The sequence below is a fragment of the Equus asinus genome, chromosome 23 (assembly GCF_041296235.1).
Source record: "Equus asinus isolate D_3611 breed Donkey chromosome 23, EquAss-T2T_v2, whole genome shotgun sequence".
Taxonomy (NCBI): domain Eukaryota; kingdom Metazoa; phylum Chordata; class Mammalia; order Perissodactyla; family Equidae; genus Equus; species Equus asinus.
The window spans coordinates 68,308,951-68,333,376 of record NC_091812.1 but is presented as its reverse complement, the minus strand read 5'-3'; the positions used below and the strand labels follow the sequence as shown (position 1 = coordinate 68,333,376).

The 24,426-nt window shown below is 40.3% G+C and overlaps 1 protein-coding gene and 1 long non-coding RNA gene across 4 annotated transcripts in view; one reads left to right on the top strand and one right to left on the bottom strand.

Moving 5' to 3' along the window:
• LOC106846092 (uncharacterized) overlaps positions 1-24,426 on the top strand; it is a 52,646-nt gene that overhangs the window by 5,081 nt on the left and 23,139 nt on the right. The window contains exon 2 of one of the 3 annotated variants that reach the window (XR_001401800.3): positions 18,343-18,460. The exons of the other annotated variants lie outside the window; for them this stretch is intronic. This is a non-coding gene — a long non-coding RNA (uncharacterized lncRNA). The remainder of the gene's footprint in view (positions 1-18,342; positions 18,461-24,426) is intronic. 3 annotated transcript variants of the gene reach the window in all.
• The window catches only part of IARS1 (isoleucyl-tRNA synthetase 1), a 76,125-nt gene continuing 68,225 nt past the window's right edge, over positions 16,527-24,426 (bottom strand). Inside the window, exons 33-34 of the mRNA XM_014864667.3 lie at positions 24,145-24,297; positions 16,527-17,094 (exon numbers count right to left, since the gene is read on the bottom strand). Of these exons, the coding sequence (XP_014720153.1) occupies positions 17,012-17,094; positions 24,145-24,297 (236 nt within the window). The 3' untranslated portion in view covers positions 16,527-17,011. The remainder of the gene's footprint in view (positions 17,095-24,144; positions 24,298-24,426) is intronic.

Genomic DNA, 24,426 nt, shown 5'->3' with positions numbered 1-24,426 from the left:
TGTGGCCAAGTGGCCTGCAGGGGCCTTGAACTGACACCAGCCCCTCCATCTGGCAATGCCCCAGATAATAGGCTGCGGAGTCACAATAAATCCAAGTTCCTGATATGACTTCCCCAGTGGCCCTTGTGATAAGCAGTCTCCCCTGCCTCCTAGAGCCTTCCTCTTGCACACCCCTTACAAAACACCCCCCCAAAACTTACCAAAGCTCTGCTCTTTTGGAGTTTGAATTGACCAAGCCAGCCTTAGTCCAGGAACCCCAAAGCACTCCACCCACAGACCCTAATGAAGGCACGTGCCCCGGGTTCTCCTGTGCTCTCCTGCCTGCACCTTGCCTTGACCTCGTGACAGAGCCTATGGGACCTGTGAGACTCTATCAAGTGGACCAACATACTCATTGTGGGAGTCCCAGAAGTTGAAGAGTGAAAGGGGCAGAGAGAATATTTGAAGAAAATTGGCTGAAAACTTCCCAAATTAGATGAAAGTTGTGAATATAAACATCCAAGAAACTCAACAAAATCCAAGTAAGATAAACTCAAAGAGACCCACACTGAGACACATTATAATCAAACTTTAAACAGTCAAAGATAAAGAGAGAATCTTGAAAGCAGCAAGAGAGAATGACTTGTCACTTAGAAAGGTCCTCAATAATCTATCAGCAGATTTCTCATCAGAAACTTTGGGGGCCAGAAAGCAGTGGGCCAATATGTTCAAACTGCTAAAATAAAATAAAATAAAATAAACCAAAAAACGTGTCAAAACTGAAAATCCTGTATCCAGAAAAACTGCCCCTCAAGAGTGAGGGAGACATTAAGATATTTCCAGATAAACAAAAGCCAAGGAGTTCATAATGACTGATGACTGGTCCTGACCTGCAGGAAATGCTAAAGGGAGTGCTATAGGTTGAAATGAAAGGACAATAGACAATAACTCCAAGTCATATGGAGAAATAAAGATCTCACTAAAGGTAAATACATGGACAATTATAAAAGGTAGTATTATTGTAGAGTGGTTTACAGTTGAACTTTTTGTTTTTTATATGATTTAAGAGACTAATGCAATTAAAGAACAAAAGCAATAATTAGTGTATACCCTAGTATTACCATTACATTGTTTTGTAACTCCAAATTTTGTTTTCTACATAACTTAAGAAACCAATGGATTTAAAAAATTTATTAGTTTATGTTTTGAGGTGTACGCTGGGTAAGGATGTAATTTTGTGAAATCAAAAACCAGAAGAGGTAGGGATGGAGTTGTAAAGGAGGAGAGCTTTTGTATGATATTGAACTTAAGCTGGTATAAATTCAAATTAGATTATTATAACTTTAGGAAGTTAAATGTAATCCCCATGGTAACTATAAAGAAAATGGCTATAAATATACACAAACGGAAATGAGAAAGGAATTTAAACAATTCATTACAAAAAATTAACTAAACACAAAAAAAGACAGTAATGCAGAAAATGAGGGACAAAAAAGCTATAAGTTATAGAGAAAACAATATGGAGAGACCATATGTTAGGCCACATATTAAGTCTCAATACTTTTTATTTTATTTTCTTAAAGATTGGCACCTGAGCTAGCAACTGTTGTCAATCTTCTTTTTTTCTGCTTTTTATTCCCAAATCCCCTCAGTACATAGTTACCTGTTTTAGTTGTGGGTCCTTCAGTTGTGTCATGTGGAACACCACCTCAGCGTGGCCTGATGAGAAGTCCCATGTCTGCTCCCAGGATCCGAACCCAAGAAACCCTGGGCTGCCGCAGCAGAGTGCACAAACTGAACCAGTCGGCCATGGGGCTGGCCCCTCAATACATTTTAAAAGATAGATACATCAAAGTGTCTCCTCTGACCACAATGGGATGAAGTTAGAAATCAATAATAGGAGGAAAACTTGAAAATTCACTAAATTGTGGAAATTAAACAGCACATTTTAAACAACCAATGGCTCAAAGGTGACATCACAGGGAAATGAGAAAATACTTAGAAACAAATGAAAAGAGAAGCACAACGTATCAAAACTTATGGGATGCAGCAAAAGCAGTTTGAAGGGGAAAATTTATAGCTGTAAATGTTTACATTAAAAAACAAATATCTCAAGTCAACAAACTAACTTTACAACTTAAGGAACTAGAAAAAGAGCAAACTAAACCCAAAACTAGCAGAAGGAAAGAAATAATAAAGAACAAAGATAAAGAAAATAGAAAAACAATAAATAAAATCAATGAAACCAAAAGTTTGCTTATCAAAAAGACCAACAAAATTGACAAATCTTTAACCAGATGGATGAAGAAAAAAGAGGAGACTCAAATTACTAAAATAAGAAAGCAGGGACATTACTACTGATTCTACAGAAATAAAAAGGATTGTAAGAGTACTATGAACAATTATGTGTCAACAAATCAGATAACCTATAAAAAATGGACAAATTCCTAGTAACACAAGACCTACCAAGACAAAATAAAAAAAAAAAAAATGAAAAGAAGAAAATCCGAATAGACCTACAATTAGTAAGGAGATTGCATCAGTAACCAAAAGTCTCCAGACAAAGAAAAGCCCTGGACCTAATGGCTTCAGAGGTGAAGGCTACCAAACACTTAAAGAAGAAAAAAATATCGGTTCTTCTAAAATTTTTCCAAGAAATTGAAAATGAGGGAACACTTCCTAACTCATTTTAGGAGGCCGTCATTACCCTGATACCAAAGCCAGACAAATATATTACAATCCTTTATGGACATTGATGCAAAAAACCTCTACAAAATACCAGCAAACAGAGTTCAGCAACACATTAAAAGGATTACACACTGTGATCAAGTGGGATTTATTCCTAGACTGCAGAGTTAATTCAGTGTATGAAAACTGAACAATGTAATATGCCACATCAACAGAATGAAGGGGAAAAAGCACATGATTATCTCAACTGATGCAAAAAAGCATTTTACAAAATTCAATGACCTTTCATTATAAAAACACTCAACAAACTAGGAATGTAAGGAAACTGCCTCAACATAATAAAGCCATACATTATAAACCCACAGAAAACATTATACTCAATGGTGAAAGACTGTAGCTTTTCCTCTAAGATCAGGAACAAGACAAGGATGACCACTTTCACCACTTCTATTCAACAGAGTACTTGAAGTTCTAGCCAGAGCAATTAGGCAAGGAAAAGAAATAAAAGACATCCAACTGGAAAGGAAGATGTTAAAATGATCTCTGTGTGCTAATAATTTGATCTTATATGTAGAAAAACCTAATGATTCCACAAAAAAACTGTTTGAACTTATAAATGAAGTCAGCAAAGTAGCAGGATATAAAGTCAACACACAAAAATCACTTGCATTTCTGCATAAACAATGTTAAAAGGAAATTACAAAAACAGTTCCATTTATAATAGTATCAAAACTATTACTTTTATAATAAACATATTACTATGACTTAGGAATTAGCCAAGGAGGTGAAAGATTTTTACAATGAAAACTATAAAACATTGCTGAAAGAAATTATAGAAGACATAAATAAATGGAAACATATCCCATATTTGTGAATTGGAAGACACTATTGTTAAAATGTCAAAAACCCAAAGTAACCTACAGATTCAATACAATCTCTCTCAAAATCCCAATAACTTTTTTGCAGAAGTAGAAAAATCCATCCTAAAATACATGTGGAATTTCAAGGGACCCTGAATAGCCAAAACAATCTTGAAAAAGAAGAACAAAACTGCAGGACTCACAGTTCATGATTTTAAAACTTACTACAAAGTTATAGTAATCAAAACAGTGTGGTACTGGCATAAAGACAGACATATAGACCAATAGACTAAAATAGAGAACCCAGAAATAAACCCTCGCATATGCAGTCAAATAATTGGGTGTGTGTGAGGAAGATTGGTCCTGAGCTAACATCCAGTGCCAACCTTCCTCTTTTTACTTGAAGAAGATTGTTGCTGAGCTAACATCTGTGCCAGTCTTCCTCTATTTTGTATGTGGGACACTGCCACATTGTGGCTGGATGAACAGTGTGTAGGTCTGTGCCTGAGGTCTGAATCTGTGAGTCCCAGGCCACCGAAGTGGAGTGCACGAATTTAACCTCTATGCCACTGGGCTGGCCTCATAGTCAAATGATTTTTGACAAGCGTGCCAAGACCATTCAATGGGCAAAGTACTGCCTTTTCAACAAATGGTGCTGGGAAAACTCAATTACCTAACAACATATACAAAAATCATCTCAAAATGTAAGTCCTTAAACAGTAAAACTCGTAGAAGAAACCAGAGGACAAAGCTTCACAACATTGGATTTGGCAACAATTTTTTATATAGGACACAAAAGGAACAGGTAACAAAGAAAAAATCAACAAATTAGACATCGCGAAAATAAAATGTTTTTTTAATGGAAAGAGAATCTTTTTTTTGCTGGGAAAGATTCACCCTGAGCTAACATCTGTTGCCAACATTCCCTTTTTTTCTTTCTCCCCAAAGCCCGTGTACTTAATTGTATATTTAGTTGTAAGTCCTTCTAGTTCTTCTATGTGAGCCACCACCACAGCATGGCTACTGAGAGACGAGTGGTGTGGTTCTGTGACTGGGAACTGAACCCAGGCTCCAAAGCAGTGAGAGTGCTGAACTTTAACCACAAGACCATCAGGGCTGGCTAGAAAATAAAACTTTTGTGCATCAAAAGACACTGTCAATAGTGTAAAATGCAACCCACAGAATGGGAAAAATATTTGCAAATCACACATCTGATAAGGCATTAATATTCAGAATATATAGAAAATTCCTAAAACTCAACAAAAAAGTAAACAAATCAATTCAAAAATGGACAAAGGACTTGAATCAACATTCCTCCAAAATGATATATACATGGCCAATAAGCGCATGAAAAGATGCTCAGCCTCACTAATCATCAGAGAAATGCAAGTCAAAACTACAATGAGATATCACCTCACACCTATTAGGATGGTTACTATAAAAAACACAGAAAACAAAAAGTGTCGGTGAGGATGTGGAGAAATTGGAGCCCTTTTGCACTGTTGGTGGGAACGTAAAATGGTACAGCCATAGCGAGTGATGTCAGCATTATGGTGGCATAAGATGTCCCTCCTTTTTGTCCCCCATATTAACAACTAAAATTTTTCATCCATCCATGAATGAGAGTGCTTCTGTGGGTGGGATCTAGCATCATACACCAAGGAAACCAAGAGGAGCACCACCTGCCTGTGCATCATTAGACAGACCTCTGTATGGGCTGAGGAATGAGCAGGAGCCTGTGGCCCAGCCTCAGCCCCTCTTGGCCACAGTAGAGGAACACCTGGGAAGCACTGACCTGGGCACACACTGATGGATGAAAGAGCATTTGTAGACACCTAGGCTTCCTGAGGAGAGATTACGGCACTCTGCTGGAGGAAAAAAAAGCAAGTTTGGACACATTGGAGAGGGTAAGTAGAACTTTGCCAGTGCCACCTCTCCCTCAACTGAAATATGGAGTGGCAACCTTGCCCATCAGGAAAAGAAGAGAAGTGAGTGTCTGGCTTGACCAGGCATGCAGGACAGTGCTGGAGAAACCAGTTTCTCTCCCACAACACTGGGAGTATTGAGGTGGAAACTCCACAGCTAGAGGGACAGGGGAGATCAGGAAAGAGGCAGATAAGACTATCAGAAGGCATTAAAGCGACGCAGTTTCTGCTGTCTGCATTGTGGACTCCAGGAGGAAGCCTACCCTCAAGCTGCTGAGAGAACCTCATCCAGGGATCCCCTACCTGCCTGTGGGCACACCCAACGTCCTGAGTGCCAGACTCACACCTCCCCCGCTATGAGACCATCTCTGTGAGCACACTCCCAAGGGTGGTGATGTGAGTGAGCTCCAGCAGACCGGGAGTGCGTGCAGAAAACAGGGCAGGACCCATGGACAAGGGAGAAACAAAAATTGAACAGTAGCACCACCATCAGGAAAACAAAAGAGAAGCTTCCACTAGCCAGCCTGGTGAGGTAACGTTGAGAGAATACGTACAAGTTTAAGAATTCTGCCACAAGAGGGAGCAAGAAGCGTGAATCAGCTGTACTTGTACATGGTAGAAGAAAGGCCCAGATACACGCACAACCAATGAAAAGCATCTCCCACTTGAAGGCAACCAGTAAAGACTGGAGGAGGTGACACTCACTTCAGATGCAAGAACAGAAACACAACACTCCAAGGAACACAATCACGGAAATATGACGTTACAAAAATTTCACAGTGATCCTCCAGTAACTGAACCCAAAGACAAGAATTCTGCAGTTTCCCAATAAAGAATTCAAAATTGCTCATTTGAGGAAATTCAATGAGCTACAAGGAAACACAGAAAGAAAATCAACAAAATCAAGACAACAAGACATGAACAAAATTAGAAATTTAACAAAGAGATACAAATCATAAAAAAGAAGCAAAAGGAATTCTGGAGCTGAAGAATTCAATGAATGAAATGAAAAATGCAATAGAGAGCATCAACAGCAGGATAGACCAGACGGAAGATGGACTCAGTGAGCTAGAGGATAGGAACTTTGAAATAACTCAGTCAGAGGAGAAAAAAGAATAAATAATGAGAAAGAGCAGAGAAAGCTTACCTGATCTTTGAGGCACCATCAAAAGAAAAAATATCAGAATCATTGGAATTCCATAAGAGGAAGAGGTGGCAAGGGGAGCAGAAAGTTCATTTAAAGTAATAATAGGTGAGAACAACTCAAGCCTGGGGAGAGAGTTGGATGTCCATGTTCATGAATCTAATAGATCACCCCATTATCTCAATTCAAAATACTTTCTCCAGGACACATTGTAATTAAACAGTCAAAAATCAAAGACAGAATCCTAAAAGCAACAAGAGAAAGAAGATTATAACCTACAAAGGAACACCTATTGTGCTTCCAGCAGATGTTTCAGCAGAAACCTTACAGGCCAGGTAAAAGAGGAATGAAGTATTTAAAGAAAAAATTTCCAGCCAGAATACTCTACCTGACAAAGTTATCCTTCAGGTAAGAAGGAGAAATAAAGACTGTCCCAGAAAAAAAAGAATCTGAGTTCATCACCACCAGACCTGTCTTACAAGAAATGCTTAAGAGTTCTTCAATGATTCCACGAAAAAATTGTTAGAACTAATAAGTGAATTCAGCAAATTCTTGTCAGATGTTGAATTTTCTCAAATGCTTTTTCTGCATCTATTTAGAAGAGCACATGATTTTTTTCTTTCATTCTGTTAATGTAGTGTATCATATTCATTGATTTGTGTTTGTTGAACTGTCCTTGCACCCCAGGGATAAATCCCACTTAATCATAGTGAATTATCCTTTTAATGTGCTCTGAATTAGGTTTGTTGGTATTTTATTGAGAACTTTTGCATCCATATTCATCAGGGATATTGGCCTGAATTTTTCTTGTAGTCTCCTTATCTGGCTTTGGTATCTTTTTTTAGTTTCTTAAGACAGGGGCTTAAGATGATTAATTTGAGATCTGTCTTCATTTCTAATACAGGTATTTTAGTGCTATAAATTTCCCTCGCAGCTCTGCTTTACCTGCATACCACATAGTTTGACATGTTGTGCTTTCATTTTCATTTAGTCTGCACATTTTTTATTTCCTTTGAGATTTCCTCTTGACTCATGAATTATTTAGAAGTGTCATTTAATTTCCAAGTGTTTAGAGATTTTCCTGTTGTCTTTCTGTTATTGACTTCTAGTTTGATTCCATTGTGTTCTGAGAACACAGTCTGTATGACTTCAAATGGTTTAAATTTGTTGAAGATTACTTTATAACCCAGGACACGGTCTACCTAGGTGGATATTTCATGAGCACCTGAAGAGAATGTGCTGTTGTTGGGTAGAGTGTTCTCAATATGTCAGTTAGATTTTGTTGCTTGATTGCTTTGTTCAGATCTTCTATATTATTACTGATTTTCTGCCTAGTAATTCTCTAAGCCAAGTTGCCAAGAGAGGGTTTTTGAAGCCCCCATTTTAATTGTAGATTTGTCTGTTTTTCTCTTTAGCTTTATCATTTTTTGCTTCGTGCATTTTGAGGCTCTGTTTTTGGTGCATACACATTTAGGATCATTTTGTCTTCTTGGCGGATTGACCCTGTTATTGTTATTAAGGTCCCTCTTTGTCTCTAGTACTTTTATTTCTGAAATCTACTCTATTGGGCATTAATATAGCCATTCCTTTTTTTAAAAAAGAAAAAGAAGAAGAAGAAGAAGAGTTTTGCATGGTATATTTTTTCCATCCTTTTAATTTCAAACTACCTACATGCTGAAGTGAGTTTGAGATGGCTTCTTGTAAGCAGCATGTACTTGCATCATGTTCTTTAATTCACTCTGTCAGTCTTTTGATTAGCATATTTCAACCACGTACACTTATGGCAATTATTGATAGGTTAGTGCATATTATGTCTGCCAGCATTTGCTTTCCTTTTTTTCCTGTTTTTTTTTTTCTTGTCTCTGTGGGGTATTCATACATTTTAAGTATCCATCTTGATTTATTTCTAGTGCTTTTGAGTATGTCTCCCTGTGTAGTTTTTACAGTGTTTTCTCTGTGTATTACAATGCACATGTGTGACTTATCACATCCACTGGTGTCAACGTTCTACCACTTCGAGTGAAATGACAAAAACCTTGCTTCCATGTAGGTTCCCAGTTTTAAATATCATTGACTTGAGTATCAGATGATATTACAATTTTGTCTCAGTTATTAAATATGATTTATAAAACTCATGAGGAAAAATATAGTCCATTATATGTACCCATATTTCTGCTCTTTCTTTTGTTCTTTCTTTCTTCATCTTTCAAGTTTCTTTCTTTTATAATTTTCTTTCTATTTCAATAACTTCCTCTAGCCAATCTTTAAGCAGAGGTCTTCTGTGACAAATTATTTTAGTTTCCATTGTCTGAAAATATCTTTGTTCCCTCTTGATTATTGAAGGATAGAGAATTTGCAGTGGACAGGTTTTTTTTTTTCTTCAGCACTTAGAAAATGTGCCACTCGTTTCTGGTCTCCATGCCTTCGAATGAGAGATCCATTCTCATATAATTTGAATGGTGTTCTCCTAGAGGTAATGTACCATCTGTCACTGGCTGCTCTCAAGAATTTTTCTTTGCCTTTTGTTTTCAGAGGTTTAGTTATGATGTATCTTGGTTTGGGTTTATCGTGTTTGGGATTTGCTCCACTTCATGAATTGCTAGATTTGTGACTTTTGCCAACTTTGGAGTTTTCAGCCATATTTCTTGATATGCTCTTTCAGCTCCACTCTTCTTTGCTTTTACTTCTGGGACACTGATGGTATTATTGTCTTACAGGTCCCTGAGGCTCTATTTATTCTTTTTTTTTCAGTCTATGTCTTCTCTATTGTTCAGATTTAGTGAATTCTATTGTTCTGTCCTCAAGCTCACTGATTCTATGCTCTGTCATTTCCACTCTACTATCGAGCCTACCCAGTGAGGTTTTTTGTTTCTGTTATATTTTTCAGTTCTATAATTTCCATTTGGTTGTTTTTTATAATTCCTGTTTCTTTGCTGAAATTTTACATTTTATTTGTTTTATTGTTTCAAGATAATTTTTAATTATTTGTGGAAGTAATTTTGTCATGACCAACTTAAAATTGTTGTCAGATAATTCCAACATTTGATTCAACCTGGTGTTGGTGTCAGTTGATTATCTTTTCTCACTTAAGTTGTGATTTTCTTGGTTCTTGTCATATTGGGTGGTTTTCTATTGTTAGGAGACTCTGGGTCCTATTTAAATCTTTTATTTTAGCAGACAGTTACCCTGTTCTGTTTAGCATACATGTCCTGGCTTACTTTTGTGGGTAGTGGTTCCAATGACAATTTAATTTTTAGAGGCTTTGTGGTGTCATTTTGGTCTACTTAACTGGTGCCACTGGGTCTCCCACTGGTCCTGCTGGTGCTGCCTGAGGGGATAAAAGAGTCTCTCTTTGGGAGAAGGGGTTTTTTATCCTGCAGGGACAAAGAAGCTTCCTGTCCTGGTGCTTGTGGTGGGATCTCTCCTGTCTGTGGAGACAGCACTACAGGCCCCGCGCTTGTTCTGGTGAGGCCTCCCCACTCCCACCAGTTACCCTAGCCACCTAGTCTTGGGGCAGAGGAGGGGCGTCCCTGGCTGATGAAGAGAAAGAGGCTGCCCTTGCAGTGTGCTTGTTGTGGCAGGAAGCCCTCTACTTGTCACCCCGTGTAGCGCCAGGTCTCTGGGTGGGCAAGGAGAGCACTTCCCCTTGCTGCTTACTGCTAGCAGGCCTCCCTTGTTGGTGGCGCTAGGTTTGCCTGGGTTTGTTGGAGGGACTTCTGTTTGATCTGTGGGAGCAATGAAACTACCTGGGCTCTTGCCTGTTGCTAGGCTGGGTCACCTTCTTTTGTTGGGTGGGGACATTTAAGACATCCTACCTCTGTGTTGTTTTTCCAGTCATGGGGTTCCAAACCAGTTCATCTTCTTCTTACCACATTTTAGAGTTCTCTTTAGTTATTTCTGTGGTTTATAGTTGTTGTTATTCAGAGGAGCTAGTCAGAAACAGGTCTACGCCATCTTGTATGGACCTGAAGTCTATGTGTTAACTTTTTAAGAAATCACTACACTGTTTTCCAAAATAATGGTCCCATTTTACATTCCCAACAGCAGTGTATGACAGGTCCAGTTGCTCTCACCTGCTTGCCAACTCACAATATGGTCAGACTTGTAACTTTTAGCCATTCTAGTGGGTGTGTAATGATTCTCATTGTGTCTTTAATTTTCATTTCCCTAGTGACTAATGATGCTAAGTATCATTCAGGTGTTTATTTGACATTCGTATACCTTCTTTGGTGAAATGTCTTCAAATCTTTTGCCAAATTTAAAAAACTGAGCTGTCTTATCACTGAGTTGTAAGAGCTTCTTTATATTCTAAACACAAGTGCTTTGCCAGATGTTTTGCAAATAATTTCTCTCAGCCTGTGGGTTGCCTTTCTATTACCTATTCAATGCCTCTTGAAGAACAAAAGTCTTTAATTTTCAAGTCCAATTTATTAATATTTCTTTTACGGTTTATCCTTTTTTCCCCCTGCTTTTTCTCCCCAAATCCCCCCCGTACATAGTTGTATATATTTTTAGTTGTGGGTCTTTCCGGTTGTGGTATGTGGGACTCTGCCTCAGTGTGGCCTGACGAGCGGTGCCATGTCCGCACCCAGGATCTGAACCAGAAAAACCCTGGGCTGCCAAAGAGGAGCACTTGAACTTAACCACTTGGCCGTGGGGCTGGCCCCTGGTTTGTCCTTTTTCTGACCTATTTAAGAAATCTTTGCCTAACCCAAAGTGAATTGGTCTTCTATTGCTGCTGAAATTATCAAAAACTTAGCGGCTTAAAATAACAAAAATGTATTATTTTATAGTCAGAAGTCAGTAGATCAGAAGGTCTGGTGGGCTTAGATGATTTCTTTTCTCTGAGTCTCACAAAGCCAAAATCAAGGTGTTGACTAGCCTGGCCTTTATCAGAGCCTTCTGGGAAGAGTCCATTTCCGAGGTCAGTCAGGTGTTTAGCAGATTCTAGTTTTCTGTTGTAGGACTGAGGTCCCTGTTTCCTTGCTGGCTGTCATCTAGGGCCAACCTTAGCTCCTAGAGCCCTCTCTCCAGTTCTTGCACTTAGACCCCTACATCACAGAGCCAGCATTGGCATAGCAAACCTTCATGTTTGGAGTTTGTTATCCCCCTTCTGCCAATTTCTCTTGCCTCCAGCCAGAGAAAGTTCTCTGCTTTTAAAGATTCCTGTGATAGATTGGGTCCATGGCCCACCCAGATAAGCCAGGATAATTTCTTCAATCTTTTTTTGTGTGTGTGAGGAAGACTGGCCCTGAGCTAACATCTGTGGCCAATCTTCCTCTTTTTGCTTGAGAAAGATTGTCACTGAGCTAACATCTGTGTCAATCTTCCTCTATTTTATGTGGGATGCTGCCACAGTGTGGCTTGACGAGTGGTTCTAGGTCCACACCCTGGATCTGAACCTATGAACCCTGGGCTGCTGAAGTGGAGCACACAAACTTAACCACTACACCATCGGGCCAGCCTTCAATCTTAAAGCCTATAACCATGATCACATCTGCAAAGTCTCTTTAGCATTTAATATATTTATAGTTTCCAGGGATTAAGGTGTGGACGTCTATACACAGGGGAAGGTGGGGGTGCTATTCTACCTACCACACAAGCTCACTAACGTTTTCTCCTTTGTTTTCTTCTAGAAGTTTTATAATTTTAACTCTTACGTTTAGTTCTCTGTTTTACATATATATAGTGGTAAAATACACATATTGTTATATTTGTTATGTTTATATTTTGAGTTAATTTTTATATAGAGAGGAATAGGTCAAGGTTCTGTGTGTGTATGTGCGTGTTTATCTATGACAATGCACTTGTTCCAGCACTATTTTGGGGAAAAGATTATCCTTTTCCCATTGACATCCATGGCATCCTTAAAAAAAGTCAATTGAAAATATATATGTGGGTCTATTTGTCAATTCTCTATTCTGTCCTAATCATCTATTTGCTATCTTTATGCCAATTCCATAGTCTTAATTATTGTAGTTTTATAAGTCTTGTAATAAGGTTAAGTCCTCCAACTTTGTACTTCTCTTTGAAAGTTATTTGGCTTTTTAATTATTTTTTTATTGAGGTCACATTGGTTTATAACCCTATATAAATTTCAAGTGTACATCATTATATTTTGACTTCTGTACAGACTGCATTTTGTCCACCACCAAGTGTTATCTGTCATTGTACACATGTGCCCCTTTACCCCTTTCGCGCTCGCTCTGCCGACCCCCTTCCCCTCTGGTAACCATCAATCTGATTTCCGTATCTATGTGTGTTTGTCTTCCACATACGAGCGAGGCCATATGGTAATTGTCTTTCTCTCTCTCACTTATTTTGTTTAGCATAATACCCTCAAGGTCCATCCATGTTGTTGCAAATGACAAGATTTCATCTTTTATGGCTGAGTAGTAGTATTCCACTGTGTGTGTGTGTGTATATATATATATATACACACACACACACCACATCTTCTTTATCCATTCATCCATTGATGGGGACTTACGTTGCTTCCGACTCAGCTATTGCGAATAATGCTGCAACAAACATAGGGGTGCATATATCTTTTTGACTAGTGTTTTCATGTTCTTTGGATAAATACTCAGAGGTGGAATAGCTGGATCATATGGCATTTCTATTTTGAATTTTGCTTTCAAATCCTTTGCATTTCCATATAAAATTTAAAATTAGCTAGTTAATGTCTATGAAAAAAAATCCTGCTGGCATTTTGATTGGGATTACATTGACTCTATAGATCAATTTGGAAGAACTGTGAGCTTAATATTGAGTCTTCAAACTTCTGAACGTCATGAATTGTTCCCTCAAAATTCATATACTTAAGCCCTAACCCCCATGTGTATGTGGGGATAGAGCCTTTATAAAAGTAATGAAGGTTAAATGAGGTCATAAGAGTGGGGCCCTAATCCAGTAGAACTAGAGTCCAGGCAGGAAGAGGAAGAGACACCAGGAGTGCACATGCAGGGAAGAGGCGATGTGAGGACATGGTGAGAAGGCAGTCATCTCCCAATAATGCCAAGGAGAGAGCCCTTGGGGAAAGCAAACCTGCAGACACAGTGACCTTGGACTTCCAGCTCCAGAACTGTGAGAAGGTAAATTTTGGCTGTTTAAGCCCCCGTCTGTGGAATTTTTTATGGGGCCCTAGCTGACCAACATAAACATGATACAGCTCTTTGACTCATACAGGCTTTCTTTAGTATCTCTAAGCACTATTTTATAATTTTCAGTTATGAGTGCTGCATATCTTTGGTCAGATTTATCCCTATTTCACATTTTTGATGCTATTACAAATAGATTTTAAATTTCATTTCCTTGCACTTATTAAACTTTTTTTAGAATAGTTTCAGATTTATAGAAAAGATGCAAAGATAGTACAGAGTTCCCATATACCCCAAACCCAGTTTACCTTATTGCTAACATCTTACATTATCATGGCACATTTTTCACAACTATTGAGCCAACCATGGTACAATATTGTTAATGAAACTCCATACTTTATGTGGGCATCATGAGGTTTTCCCTAAAGACATTTTTCTGTTCTTGGATCACACCAGGATGCCACATTTAGTTTTTATGTCTGTTTGTCCCCTCTGGTCTGTGACAGCTTCTCAGACATTCCTTGTTTTTGATGACCGGCAGTTTCGAGGAGTCAGGTATTTTGTAGAATGTCTCTCACTTTGGGTCTGTCTGAGGTTTTTGTGGTTGGACTGGGGTTATGGGAGGACCGGAGGCGGAGCACCATCCTCCTCACGTTGTATGGTGAGTACACCAAATCGTGACTGACGTTAACTTTCCCCTGTCTGAGGCAGTGTTGCCAGCTTTCTAAACTGTGAAGCCACTTTTTGCCCCTTCTTCTCTCTACTCTTTGGAAGTAAGTCGTTAATTAAGTACAGCCCACTCTCAAGGTGGGGGGAATTAAGGTACATCACCTTGATGGGGAGTATCTACATAAATTAATTGGAATTCTGTACAGGAGATTTGTCTCTTCTCTCTCATTTGCTTATTTATTCAATCATTTATACCAGTATGGACTTATAAAAATATATTTTATACTTTGGATTTTAATCCAATACTATAATAATAAAAAAAATTACTTTTTTTTTGGAGGAAGACTAGCCCTGAGCTAACATCTGCTGCCAATCCTCCTCTTTTTCCTGAGTAAGATTGGCCCTGAACCATCTTCTTCTACTGTATATGTAGGATGCCTGCCACAGTGTGGCTTGTCAAGCGGTGCCATGTCTGCACCCGGGATCCCAACCAGTGAGCCCTGGGCCACTGAAGTGGAATGTGCAAACTTAACTGCTGTGCCACGAGGCTAGCCCCAGAAAAAATTATTTTGTTCAAATTCTCCAGCTTTGGCCACTGGGAGATTTTTCAGGTTGGCTTCTGTCCCTTTGATAAGTCTCTTTGACATTTAAAATTTTTTTTAATTCTGAAAAAAATATATAAAACTTATCAACTTACCCATTTTTAAGGATACAGTTTAGTAGTGTTAACTATATTCAGGTCATTGTGCAAAAGACTCCTAGAACGTTTTCCTCTTGCAAAACTGAAACTATTTCCATTGAACAACCCCCTCTTTCTCCCTCCCTGCAGCCCTGGCAGCCACCATGGTACCTTCTGCTTCCATGAGTCTGACTATTCCAGGTATCTCACGGAAGCAGAATCGCACAGCATTCGTCTTTCTGTAACTGGCTCACTTCACTTAGCATAATGCCCTCAAGGTTCATCCTTCTTTTTAAAGACTGAGTAATTTTCAAGGGGCCGGCTCCGTGGCTGAGTGGTTAAGTTCACACACTCTGCTGCGGCGGCCCAGGGTTCAGATCCTGGGCGTGGACATGGCACTGCTCATCAGGCCACGTTGAGGCGCATCCCACATCCCACAACTAGAAGGACCTGCAACTAAGATATACAACTATGTACAGGGAGGGTTTGGGGAGATAAAGCAGAAAAAAAAAAAAAAGATTGGCAACAGTTGTTAGTCCAGGTGCCAATCTTTAAAAAAAAAAAAAAAAAACAACAAAAAAAGACTGAGTAATTTTCATTTGTATGTATAGAACACATTTTCTTTATCCATTCTTCCCTTGATGGACATCTGGGTTACTCCTCTCTTGGCTATTGTGAACAATGCCACAATGCACCTAGGTGTGCAAATCTCTCTTCAACACCCTGCTTTCAATCCTTTTGGATATATACCCAGAAATGGATTGCTGGATCATGTGGTAATTCTGTTTTTAATATTTTGAGGATGCTCCATACTGTTTTCCATAGTAACTGTAATATTTTACATTCCCACTAACAGGCACAAGGTTCCAATTTTTCCACATCCTTGTCAACACTTGTTATCTTCTGTTTTGTTTCCTCTGACTTTGTGGGTTGGATTTGAATGCATTTATCGCAGCAGCCAGAGACGCACCATTTAGATCTCCCCCAGGAGAGCCTGATGCAAGCAGCATAGTTGGTTGACAGTCTCCAGCTCCTGCACTTCAGATCCAGAGGCCTTTGTGCCCAGGCCACACTCCCCCTCGGCTGCTCACAGCCAGACCGAGCAAGGCAGGAGTACAAAGCCAGGTCATATCTGCCCAACTCTGTACTCTTTCTAGGCTTTTTCTAATAGTCATCCTTCCTTCCTCTTCTCTCTGCACAGAGAAGTTCAGGTGTCAGACCTCAAGGGCAGCCTGCAGGCTCCCGCCACCTACGCTCCTCCCTCTCCCTTTACCCTTCACGTATGTTTCCTCCAGTAAGTTCTTGCACATCTAACTGCAGCTTGGCATTTGCTTCTTTGACACACAGGATTTCGGGAAGAAGTGAAATTAGATGTTTAGTTTACTGTCTTAATACAGAAGTCACTATTAAGTTTTTGTGTTCTTTAAAGATTACAAATTTCAAGTTTCATTAACTATGGGAGAACAAATTACTTCTAACACGTTTATTATCTGAGAGAAAGTTTGTTTATTGTTCTGATTTACTGAAACTTAAAATATTCCATCAAATTACCAGGAAAATCCAGATAGCAGAATATATAACATTGTCCATTCCTTCAAGAGGTCCCAAATAAGTTTTACAAGGCCATAGAATGATATATATATATATACTATGCCATTTAAATCACTTCTACCTTCTATACTTAAGAATTCAAGTATAGAAATAAACTCTGTCGTGCTGCGGTAACATTGTAACTGTCCCCCAACATGACTGCCTAAGTGTTTAAGGTTAAGTGTGAATATTTCTGTGAGGTCTCAAGTCACTTGATGAATTAATCACATTTCAATTTTAGACCAAAAGCAGCATATAATACATGCACCTGAAGGAAATTTCTTCACTGTGTCTCCGTGTGTGTGTGTGTGTGTGTGCGTGTAGGGGGCAAATATACACCAGGTGAAGGCTGACTGAGCCACACTGATAACTGAATGTTAGAAGTCTGCTGTCGTTGGTAATACAGAAACATACACAGTCTTCGTGTTCAAGGTCTTCATGGGAATTTCTTCTGTAATTTCTAGAATGGAAAGAAGAAGTTTTTAGAAAACCAATTTTCTACCTATTCTGGATGAATATTTAAAAAATGTTAACTGCCTGTGTACTAAGGAATTTGGCCTCACCCTAAGAGAGGTCTGACCTTTGTCCCAGCTCCTTGGGGAACCTCGAAACCCTTGGGATTTCCTGGGTGATCTGAGTGTCGTCTGTTATTCTCACCTCAACACACGTGATAGTTTATGCTAATGAGATGACTCAGGGTGGGGCCTGACACACCAGAAAGACCAACCATATGACTCAGGGTGGGAGCTTTGGGTCATGCAGTATCATCTGAGATTGAAACCAGCCACGTGGGCAATGGATCAGTCATGCCTACGTAATGAGGCCTCAACACAAAACTCTGGACACCAAGGCTCAGGTGAGCTTCCCCAGTTGGAAATACGCTGTACACACTCTCAGGACCAGGAGGAGGTGACACTGTCCATGACTCCTTGGGGAGAGGACAACCTGAAGCTCTGCATTGGTACTCCTCCCAGATTCACTCTGTGCATCTCTTCCTTTGCCTGGTTCTAGGTTATATCCTTTCCCTATAATCATTGTAGTTGTGAGTTTAATAGCTTTCAGTGAGTTCTGGAGGTCCTGCTAGCAAATTTTCAAACCTGAGGGTGGTTTTGGGAAACCCTCTGAACTTGCAGTTGCTAGAAGGACAGTGGTCTTGTTCAGACTCTTCCCTCTGAGTTTGTAGTTGGACCCTAACTCCTTACAACTGGGGTTAGAAGTCTTGGGCAGACTTCTGGAGGACTGTGTCCTCAACCTAACTAACTCTGGGTACTGTCCAAGATGTCCCCAGACCCCGCCCCAAACAAATATTTTCTATGTCTACGGAAAAGACCTAGAAGCCATGGGCCCAGCTTTGTGGTTTCTAATATTAACTCCCTTGAGAGGAAGGACGGCCATTCCCAGGTCTGGATAAGCCCAGGACACGTTGCTATGCCAGAAAGCAAGAAGTTATCAAAGGCTGAATGCCCGTGTTGAAGAACACAGGAGCCAATATGGCCAAAGATAAAAGATTTGAGCGTTCAAAAGTATAACACAAATGCGACTGATTAAACCACACTGAATACATAAAAAGCTCAAAAAGAGAGACAAAGAATGAGAAAAGAAAAATTTAAAAAGTTCTTTGCCTACTGTGGGGCATCTTGCTTCTAGCCAGATCTGAATTCAAAGGGAAGGGAACAACTTTCTCTAAAAATGGCTCTTGTCCTAGCAGGAGTCCTGGATGTGAAAATACCCTCAAAGCTGCCTCCTTAACAGATGACTACAGAATCTGAGATGACATTAAGAATCTAGTGGAACAAACAAGAAGGCGTCAGTGAGTTTCTAAAACTGTAAGCATTATGTGATCCTTCTAACTTACCAAATTATTAATATTTTATGAAACACAATTTTGAGAGGAAAAATACAATGAAAATGAGGCTAGAAATACCAGATTGGGAAATGATACTGGATTGGCTTCTTGGTAATCCTGGGTGACTGACTTAACCTTCAAACCTCTTACCTACTAAATTTTTGCACAGTCAGCCTCAGAGCAGTCAGAGGTAATGAGACAGTGCAGATAAGGCTGCTTTGTGAATCATAGGTAGTATTACTAACATCAACTCATACAAACGTGATTCTACCTCTGATCAGTTTCAACCAGGTGCCTGCACCCGCACAGAACAGGTGAGAGACGGTAAGAGTTCTTCACTTCCACTGCTCTCCTGCACTTGGTGACCAGCAGATTTGAGGGATAAGAAAGAGGACTTAAGAATGTCTTTCAAGTGTTATACAATCTTATCAAAACAGGAAGCTATGTATACAGTTGAGCTTTACTACCAAACCACAACGAAACAGCCAAGTGTGATGGAGGGAGAGTGAAAAAAGCCTTCTGATAGAATGAAAGCTTCGTGGACACACCTGGAAAGGAAAGCTAAGGACTGGGACAGGAAGGATCTTGTGTGTGAAGCTAAACAGTCTGAAGTATTAGAGAATGGGGAGCCCTGGGGGTCCTGGCAGGGGAACATCATGAAGGGAATGTTCATGAAGACAGTTACGGTGGAGGAATATGGGCTGCAGACAGGCTGTTTCGACAGACAATGAAGCCCCAAACCAGTGAGGGTAAGGAGACAAGGGGGAGTCACTGAGAAGAAACCTGAGCACTGTGGTTGTGTCTCATTACAGAGAGGAACCCAAGTGGAAAGCAGGCTTTAGTTTTCAACAATATAGCAGAAAGTTTTAACGTACAATAAAACATTAATTTGTAAAAAAAAAATACATAGCTAAGCAAGGGAAGAAAATGAGGGAAATCCATAGAGGCCAAAAGTTATGAATCTCAAGAGTTACCTGAACATTAAGATTTTCTGGTGGTCCTGGTGGCTTAAACTTATTAGCACTAAAAGGCTAGCAAGATAAGAAAAAGCCTAGGGTCTACCCAAACTGGGAAGCCTGACAAAACCCCCTCAAAAAACTGGGGCCTTAGGAACCATGGCAAAGGGTAAATTTCAAAAAGATCCTTCACTACAGAGAAGAACAGTTAAGAGAGCGTAGGGGGTTTGACATTGGCCTTCCAAGAGACATGCTGCCCACATTCTAATTCCTGGAAACTGTGACTGTGACCTTTTCTGGAAAAATGGCACGAGGACAGAAGAGTAGGAGGCAACATGACCAGAGGCAGAGAGCAGAGTGATGCAGCCACGAGTCAAGGAGCGCTGGAGCCACCAGAAGCTGGAAGAGGCCAAGAACGGATCCTCCCTAGAGCCTTCAGAGCAGATACGGCCCTGGTGATGCCCTGGTTCCACTCTGACCTCAGAAACGTGAGAGAACGCGTGCCTGTATCTCAGGCCCCTCAGTGTATGGAGATCCACAGTGCCAGCCACAGTAAACCAGGAAGAGGACTTGCCTCACTCAGCCTTGTTTTGAGTAGAGGTAAACAGCACGTGTCCCCAGGAGAATTCTGGTGCTCACACATGACTGGGGCCAGAACTTTCTCAGCACTCTCTCTGTAGCCCAAAATAATTGAGTTTAAATGGGGCCTGGGTTGACAGTGTCCCCAAAGAACTAGAGAAATGCTCCTTTAAACTGAGATTCAACAGGAACATCACAAAACAAACGGTCAGAATCAACACTGTCAGAACTCCAGAAAACAGTCAAAGGTTTATGGCAACGAGTGAATGTGAATCAAGGAAAAGGCGACTTGAAAAGGGTAGGACAGATCTGCAGCATTCTCACTTGCACCTGGCCCAGGCCCCCAGCTTGGCGGTGGGCTTGAAGACAGCAGCCCATGTTCCTGGTGAGGGACCCTGGTCTATGTCTCTTCTAACCTGGGGGCTCCCTGAGGGCTTACAGAAGGTGCTTGTCTCTGTTTTGCCTAACACAGAACTCAGTCGGGGTGAAAAAGCAGTGGGCTTTGCTTGAAAACACTGTAAGGCAAACAGAAAGCTACAGCTGCCTGGGGCAAAGGTTATGGCTGAAACACACCATAGACAGCTCAAGGTCTGAGAGGCAAAGCAGAGGAGTCTCTGTGGACAGTTAGGGCATTAAAAAGGGGCCATATATACTGGACAATTAACGAGCCACACGCATGCCCAGGGCAGGGTGCATACACAGACAAGACCTGAGAAGACCCCAAGCTTTCGCTTCTGAAAAAGGGAAAAAGCTATTCTGATCAGATTTGGCTGATCTCCAGGCTTGGTGCAAATAGGAGGTGAAGGCTGAGGCAGAGCTGTGAATAGCCCGGCTGTGCCCAGGGAGCGCCCAGCACAGAGCCCCTGCAAAACCTGGGGAGGGGGTATTCTGTTTTCAAACTTTTAGCTCCTGGAGGTCAAGGAAAATCTCTGTCAAAACAGTACCTGAGCACAAGCTAAAGGAACAGAGAGTTCAGTGACTACACACAACCAGGAACAGAGTCTTTGCAAAAGTAGTTTGGAAAAGTCATAAAACAAATGGACGATTACAGCCTTTGACAATCAAAAACAGCAAACCCTGGGAGGGGGAGAACCTGATTTCCAGAGTTACCACATTGTAGTATTCAAATGTCTAGTTTTCAACCAAAAAAATCACCAGGCATACAAAGAAACAGGAAAGTATAGCCCATTCACAGGAAAAAATAAATAGAATCTGTCCCTGAAGAAATGTAAATACTAGAACTTACTAGACAAAGACTCTAAATCAACTGTCTTAAATGGAAAACCACAGACCCCTGGAAATGCCAACAGAAACCAGGGACAAAGAACCAAAAGAAACCGAGAAAACAATTTATCAACAAAATGAGAATGTCAATAAAGAGAAATTATAAAAAGGAACCAAATAGAAATTCTGGAGCTGAAAAGTAAAATAACTGAAAAAAAGTCACTAGAGGGACTATACAGCATATTGGAGCAGGCGGAAGAACCAGTGAACTCGCAGACAGGACATCTGAAATCATCCACCTGAAGGAGCAGAAAGAAAAAAGAATGAAGAATAGTGGATAGAGCCTACCGGCCCTGCGGACCACACGTCAAGTGGACCAACATGCATGTGACGGGAGTTTCAGAAGGAGAAGAAAGAAAGGGCCAGAAAGAATACTGGAAGATTAAATGACAATCTTGAAAGCAGCAAGAGAGAAGAAACATAACTAAGGAAATCAGTAAGATTAACAGCCACTTTCTAATTGAAACCGAGGAAGCCAGGGGCAGTGGGATAACATATTTAAAGTGCTAAAAGGAACAGCTATCAACAAGAATTCTCTATCTGGCAAAACTATTCTCCAAAAACTAAGGAGTAATTAAGACATTCCCAAACAAACACAAGCTGAGGGAGCGCACTGCCACTAGGCCTGCTCTCCAAGAAGTGCTGAAGGGACCCTTCAGGTTGAAACGCAAGGACGCTACACAGTGATTCACAGCCGTATGGGTGTTGCATTTTTGGTTTGTAACTCCACTTTTTGTTTTCTACATGATTTTTTAAAAAGATAATATATAAAACAATTAAAAATTTATGGTTTTGGGCAAACCGTATGAAGACGTAAAATCTAACAAGAATATCAGTAGAGGAAGAGCTGTATAGGAGCAGAGTTTTATATGCTATTAAAGTTAAATTGGTATCAATTCAAACTAGATTGTTATAAATTTAGGATGTTAATTGTAACCCTCGTGGTACACACTAATATCTAAAAAAAAAAAAACCACAAAAGGAAATGAGATGAGAATCAAAACAGCACACTACAAAAAAGTCAACTAGACACAAAGGTGGCAGTGGATGAAGGAAATGAGGGGCAAAAAAGGCATAAGACTGACAGAGAAAATCCCAGCAAAACGGCGGAACTCCTTCATCAGTCATTACCTTTTTTTAACCAGAGCCTAAAGCACCTGAGGGAAAGGAAACACCCAACTCGAGCCCCCTCTAGCCTTCCTTTCCCACATCAGGAGGAAAGAGAAAAGGCTGAGAAACACCTGTGAAGGCCACAGCCCAGGGCCAGGCTCACGGAGACGGAGAACTAAGCGTAAACTCTCTAACACTTCCTGCTTCCTTCAGCCTGCAGCTTACCCCAGCGCCGGATGGCCCCCTCTACAACGGGTGACAGGGATTACAGCCGAAAGAACAGGCGCAGCCCTGACAATATTTAAAAAAATTCCCTAGGGAAACCACAAGACAAGAGAGGAGGCAAAAACAAGGGCTCCAGAGGAGATTGTGGCCTCTGACACCCACAGCTACAGCCAACAACAAACACAGCCTGACTACTGCCAGATAACATAAACCTCACAATAAAGGCCTGGTCACCCCAGTTCTTCTCCTCAATACATCATGTCTGGCTATCAGCAAAAAATTACAAGGTATTCTAAAAGGCAAAAAACACAGTAGGAAGAGACAAAGCAAACATCAGATGCAGACTCATATGACAGAGATGTTGGAATTATGGACCAGGAATTTAAAATAACTAGTGTTAATACCCTAAGGGCTCTAACGGAAGAGTGGACAACATGCAAAAACAGATGGGTAATTAGGCAGAAAGATGGAAACTCTAAGAAAGAATTAAAAGGAAATGCTAGAAATCAAGACACTGTAACAGAAATGAAGAATGCCTTATATAAAAAAATCTATGCCTAGGCTTATCATAGTCAAACTGCAGAAAATCAAGATAAGACGTAAATTTGGAAAAGATAACATCCGGCAATTTTCCACCCGTGCTGGAAGACACAAATCCTGGTTCAGAAAGTCCAATACATCTCAGGCTGTGAAACTATAAATAAAAGGATGGGATGGTAAAATGTTTCCAGTGGGGATGACAAGAAGGACGGCTATAAACAGAAAACGCAGATCTCACCAAGGGCCGCTGTTTGGGGAGGGGTTGCAATGGCAGCAACATTAAAGTGAACACGTGTGATATCTTTACAGGACAGATTATAGAACAGAATGCAGAGGGGAGGGCTAAGATGTCAGAGAGAAGCTGTGAGAAGAGCCACAGAAGCTGACGTCGCAGAGTGGATGATGGAAAGGGGAGGCCGAGAGAAGGAGAAAACAGGTCCTTGCAGACACCAGCCTATGCCTTGGCAAGGTCCTGGGTCAGAGTTTTGAGTCTCTGCTTTCTGGATTATGAAATGGGGCATATGCTGACCGATGACCTGGCGCTTCACATTCTTATGTAACTCATTGAGGAAATGCATGTGAGCATGCTTTATAAGCTGTAAAGGAGGAGGAACAATGTCATTTATAAGTTCCCTTCAAGCTATTATTTTGCAATACTGTGATTATTTTGATTCTTGGGGAAGAGAACAATTTTAGGATCAGCAAATATGCTAATTTACCTAGAACAACATAGCAACATACCAACATAATTCTTAGGTTATTTCCAAAGCAAAAAGTAACCATCTTTTTAATTATTATTATTTTTTTAACATTACAGTATGGCCAATTTCTGAAGAGCAAACAAACAAAAAAAGTAACAGTAGTACTCTCTCACACACATAATCTACAGTTGGTCAATGGTATCAAATTGAAATTTCAACAAAAGAAAAACAAAATGAAAAAAATTTAGTATGTTTTATAATCTCCTCACCATCCGTTTGAGTCTCATTCAGAAACAGCTTTAATTTCCTGCTCCGAAGGCCAAACACCTTGGCTGCTTCATACAGAAGACCCTGGTGGGTGAGTCCACTCTGCCCAAGTGGGTTTTCAAGCAGCAGAGTGCCCACTGTTCCCATTAAACACTCTACAGAAGAAAGAACAAACTGGATTAAATCCTAGAGTTCACCCCCTTGCTATTGGATCCCTAGGCAGGGCTGCAGACAGCACTAATGGCAGAGCTAAAGGCTTTGAAAGCCAGCCGCGGAAACAGGAG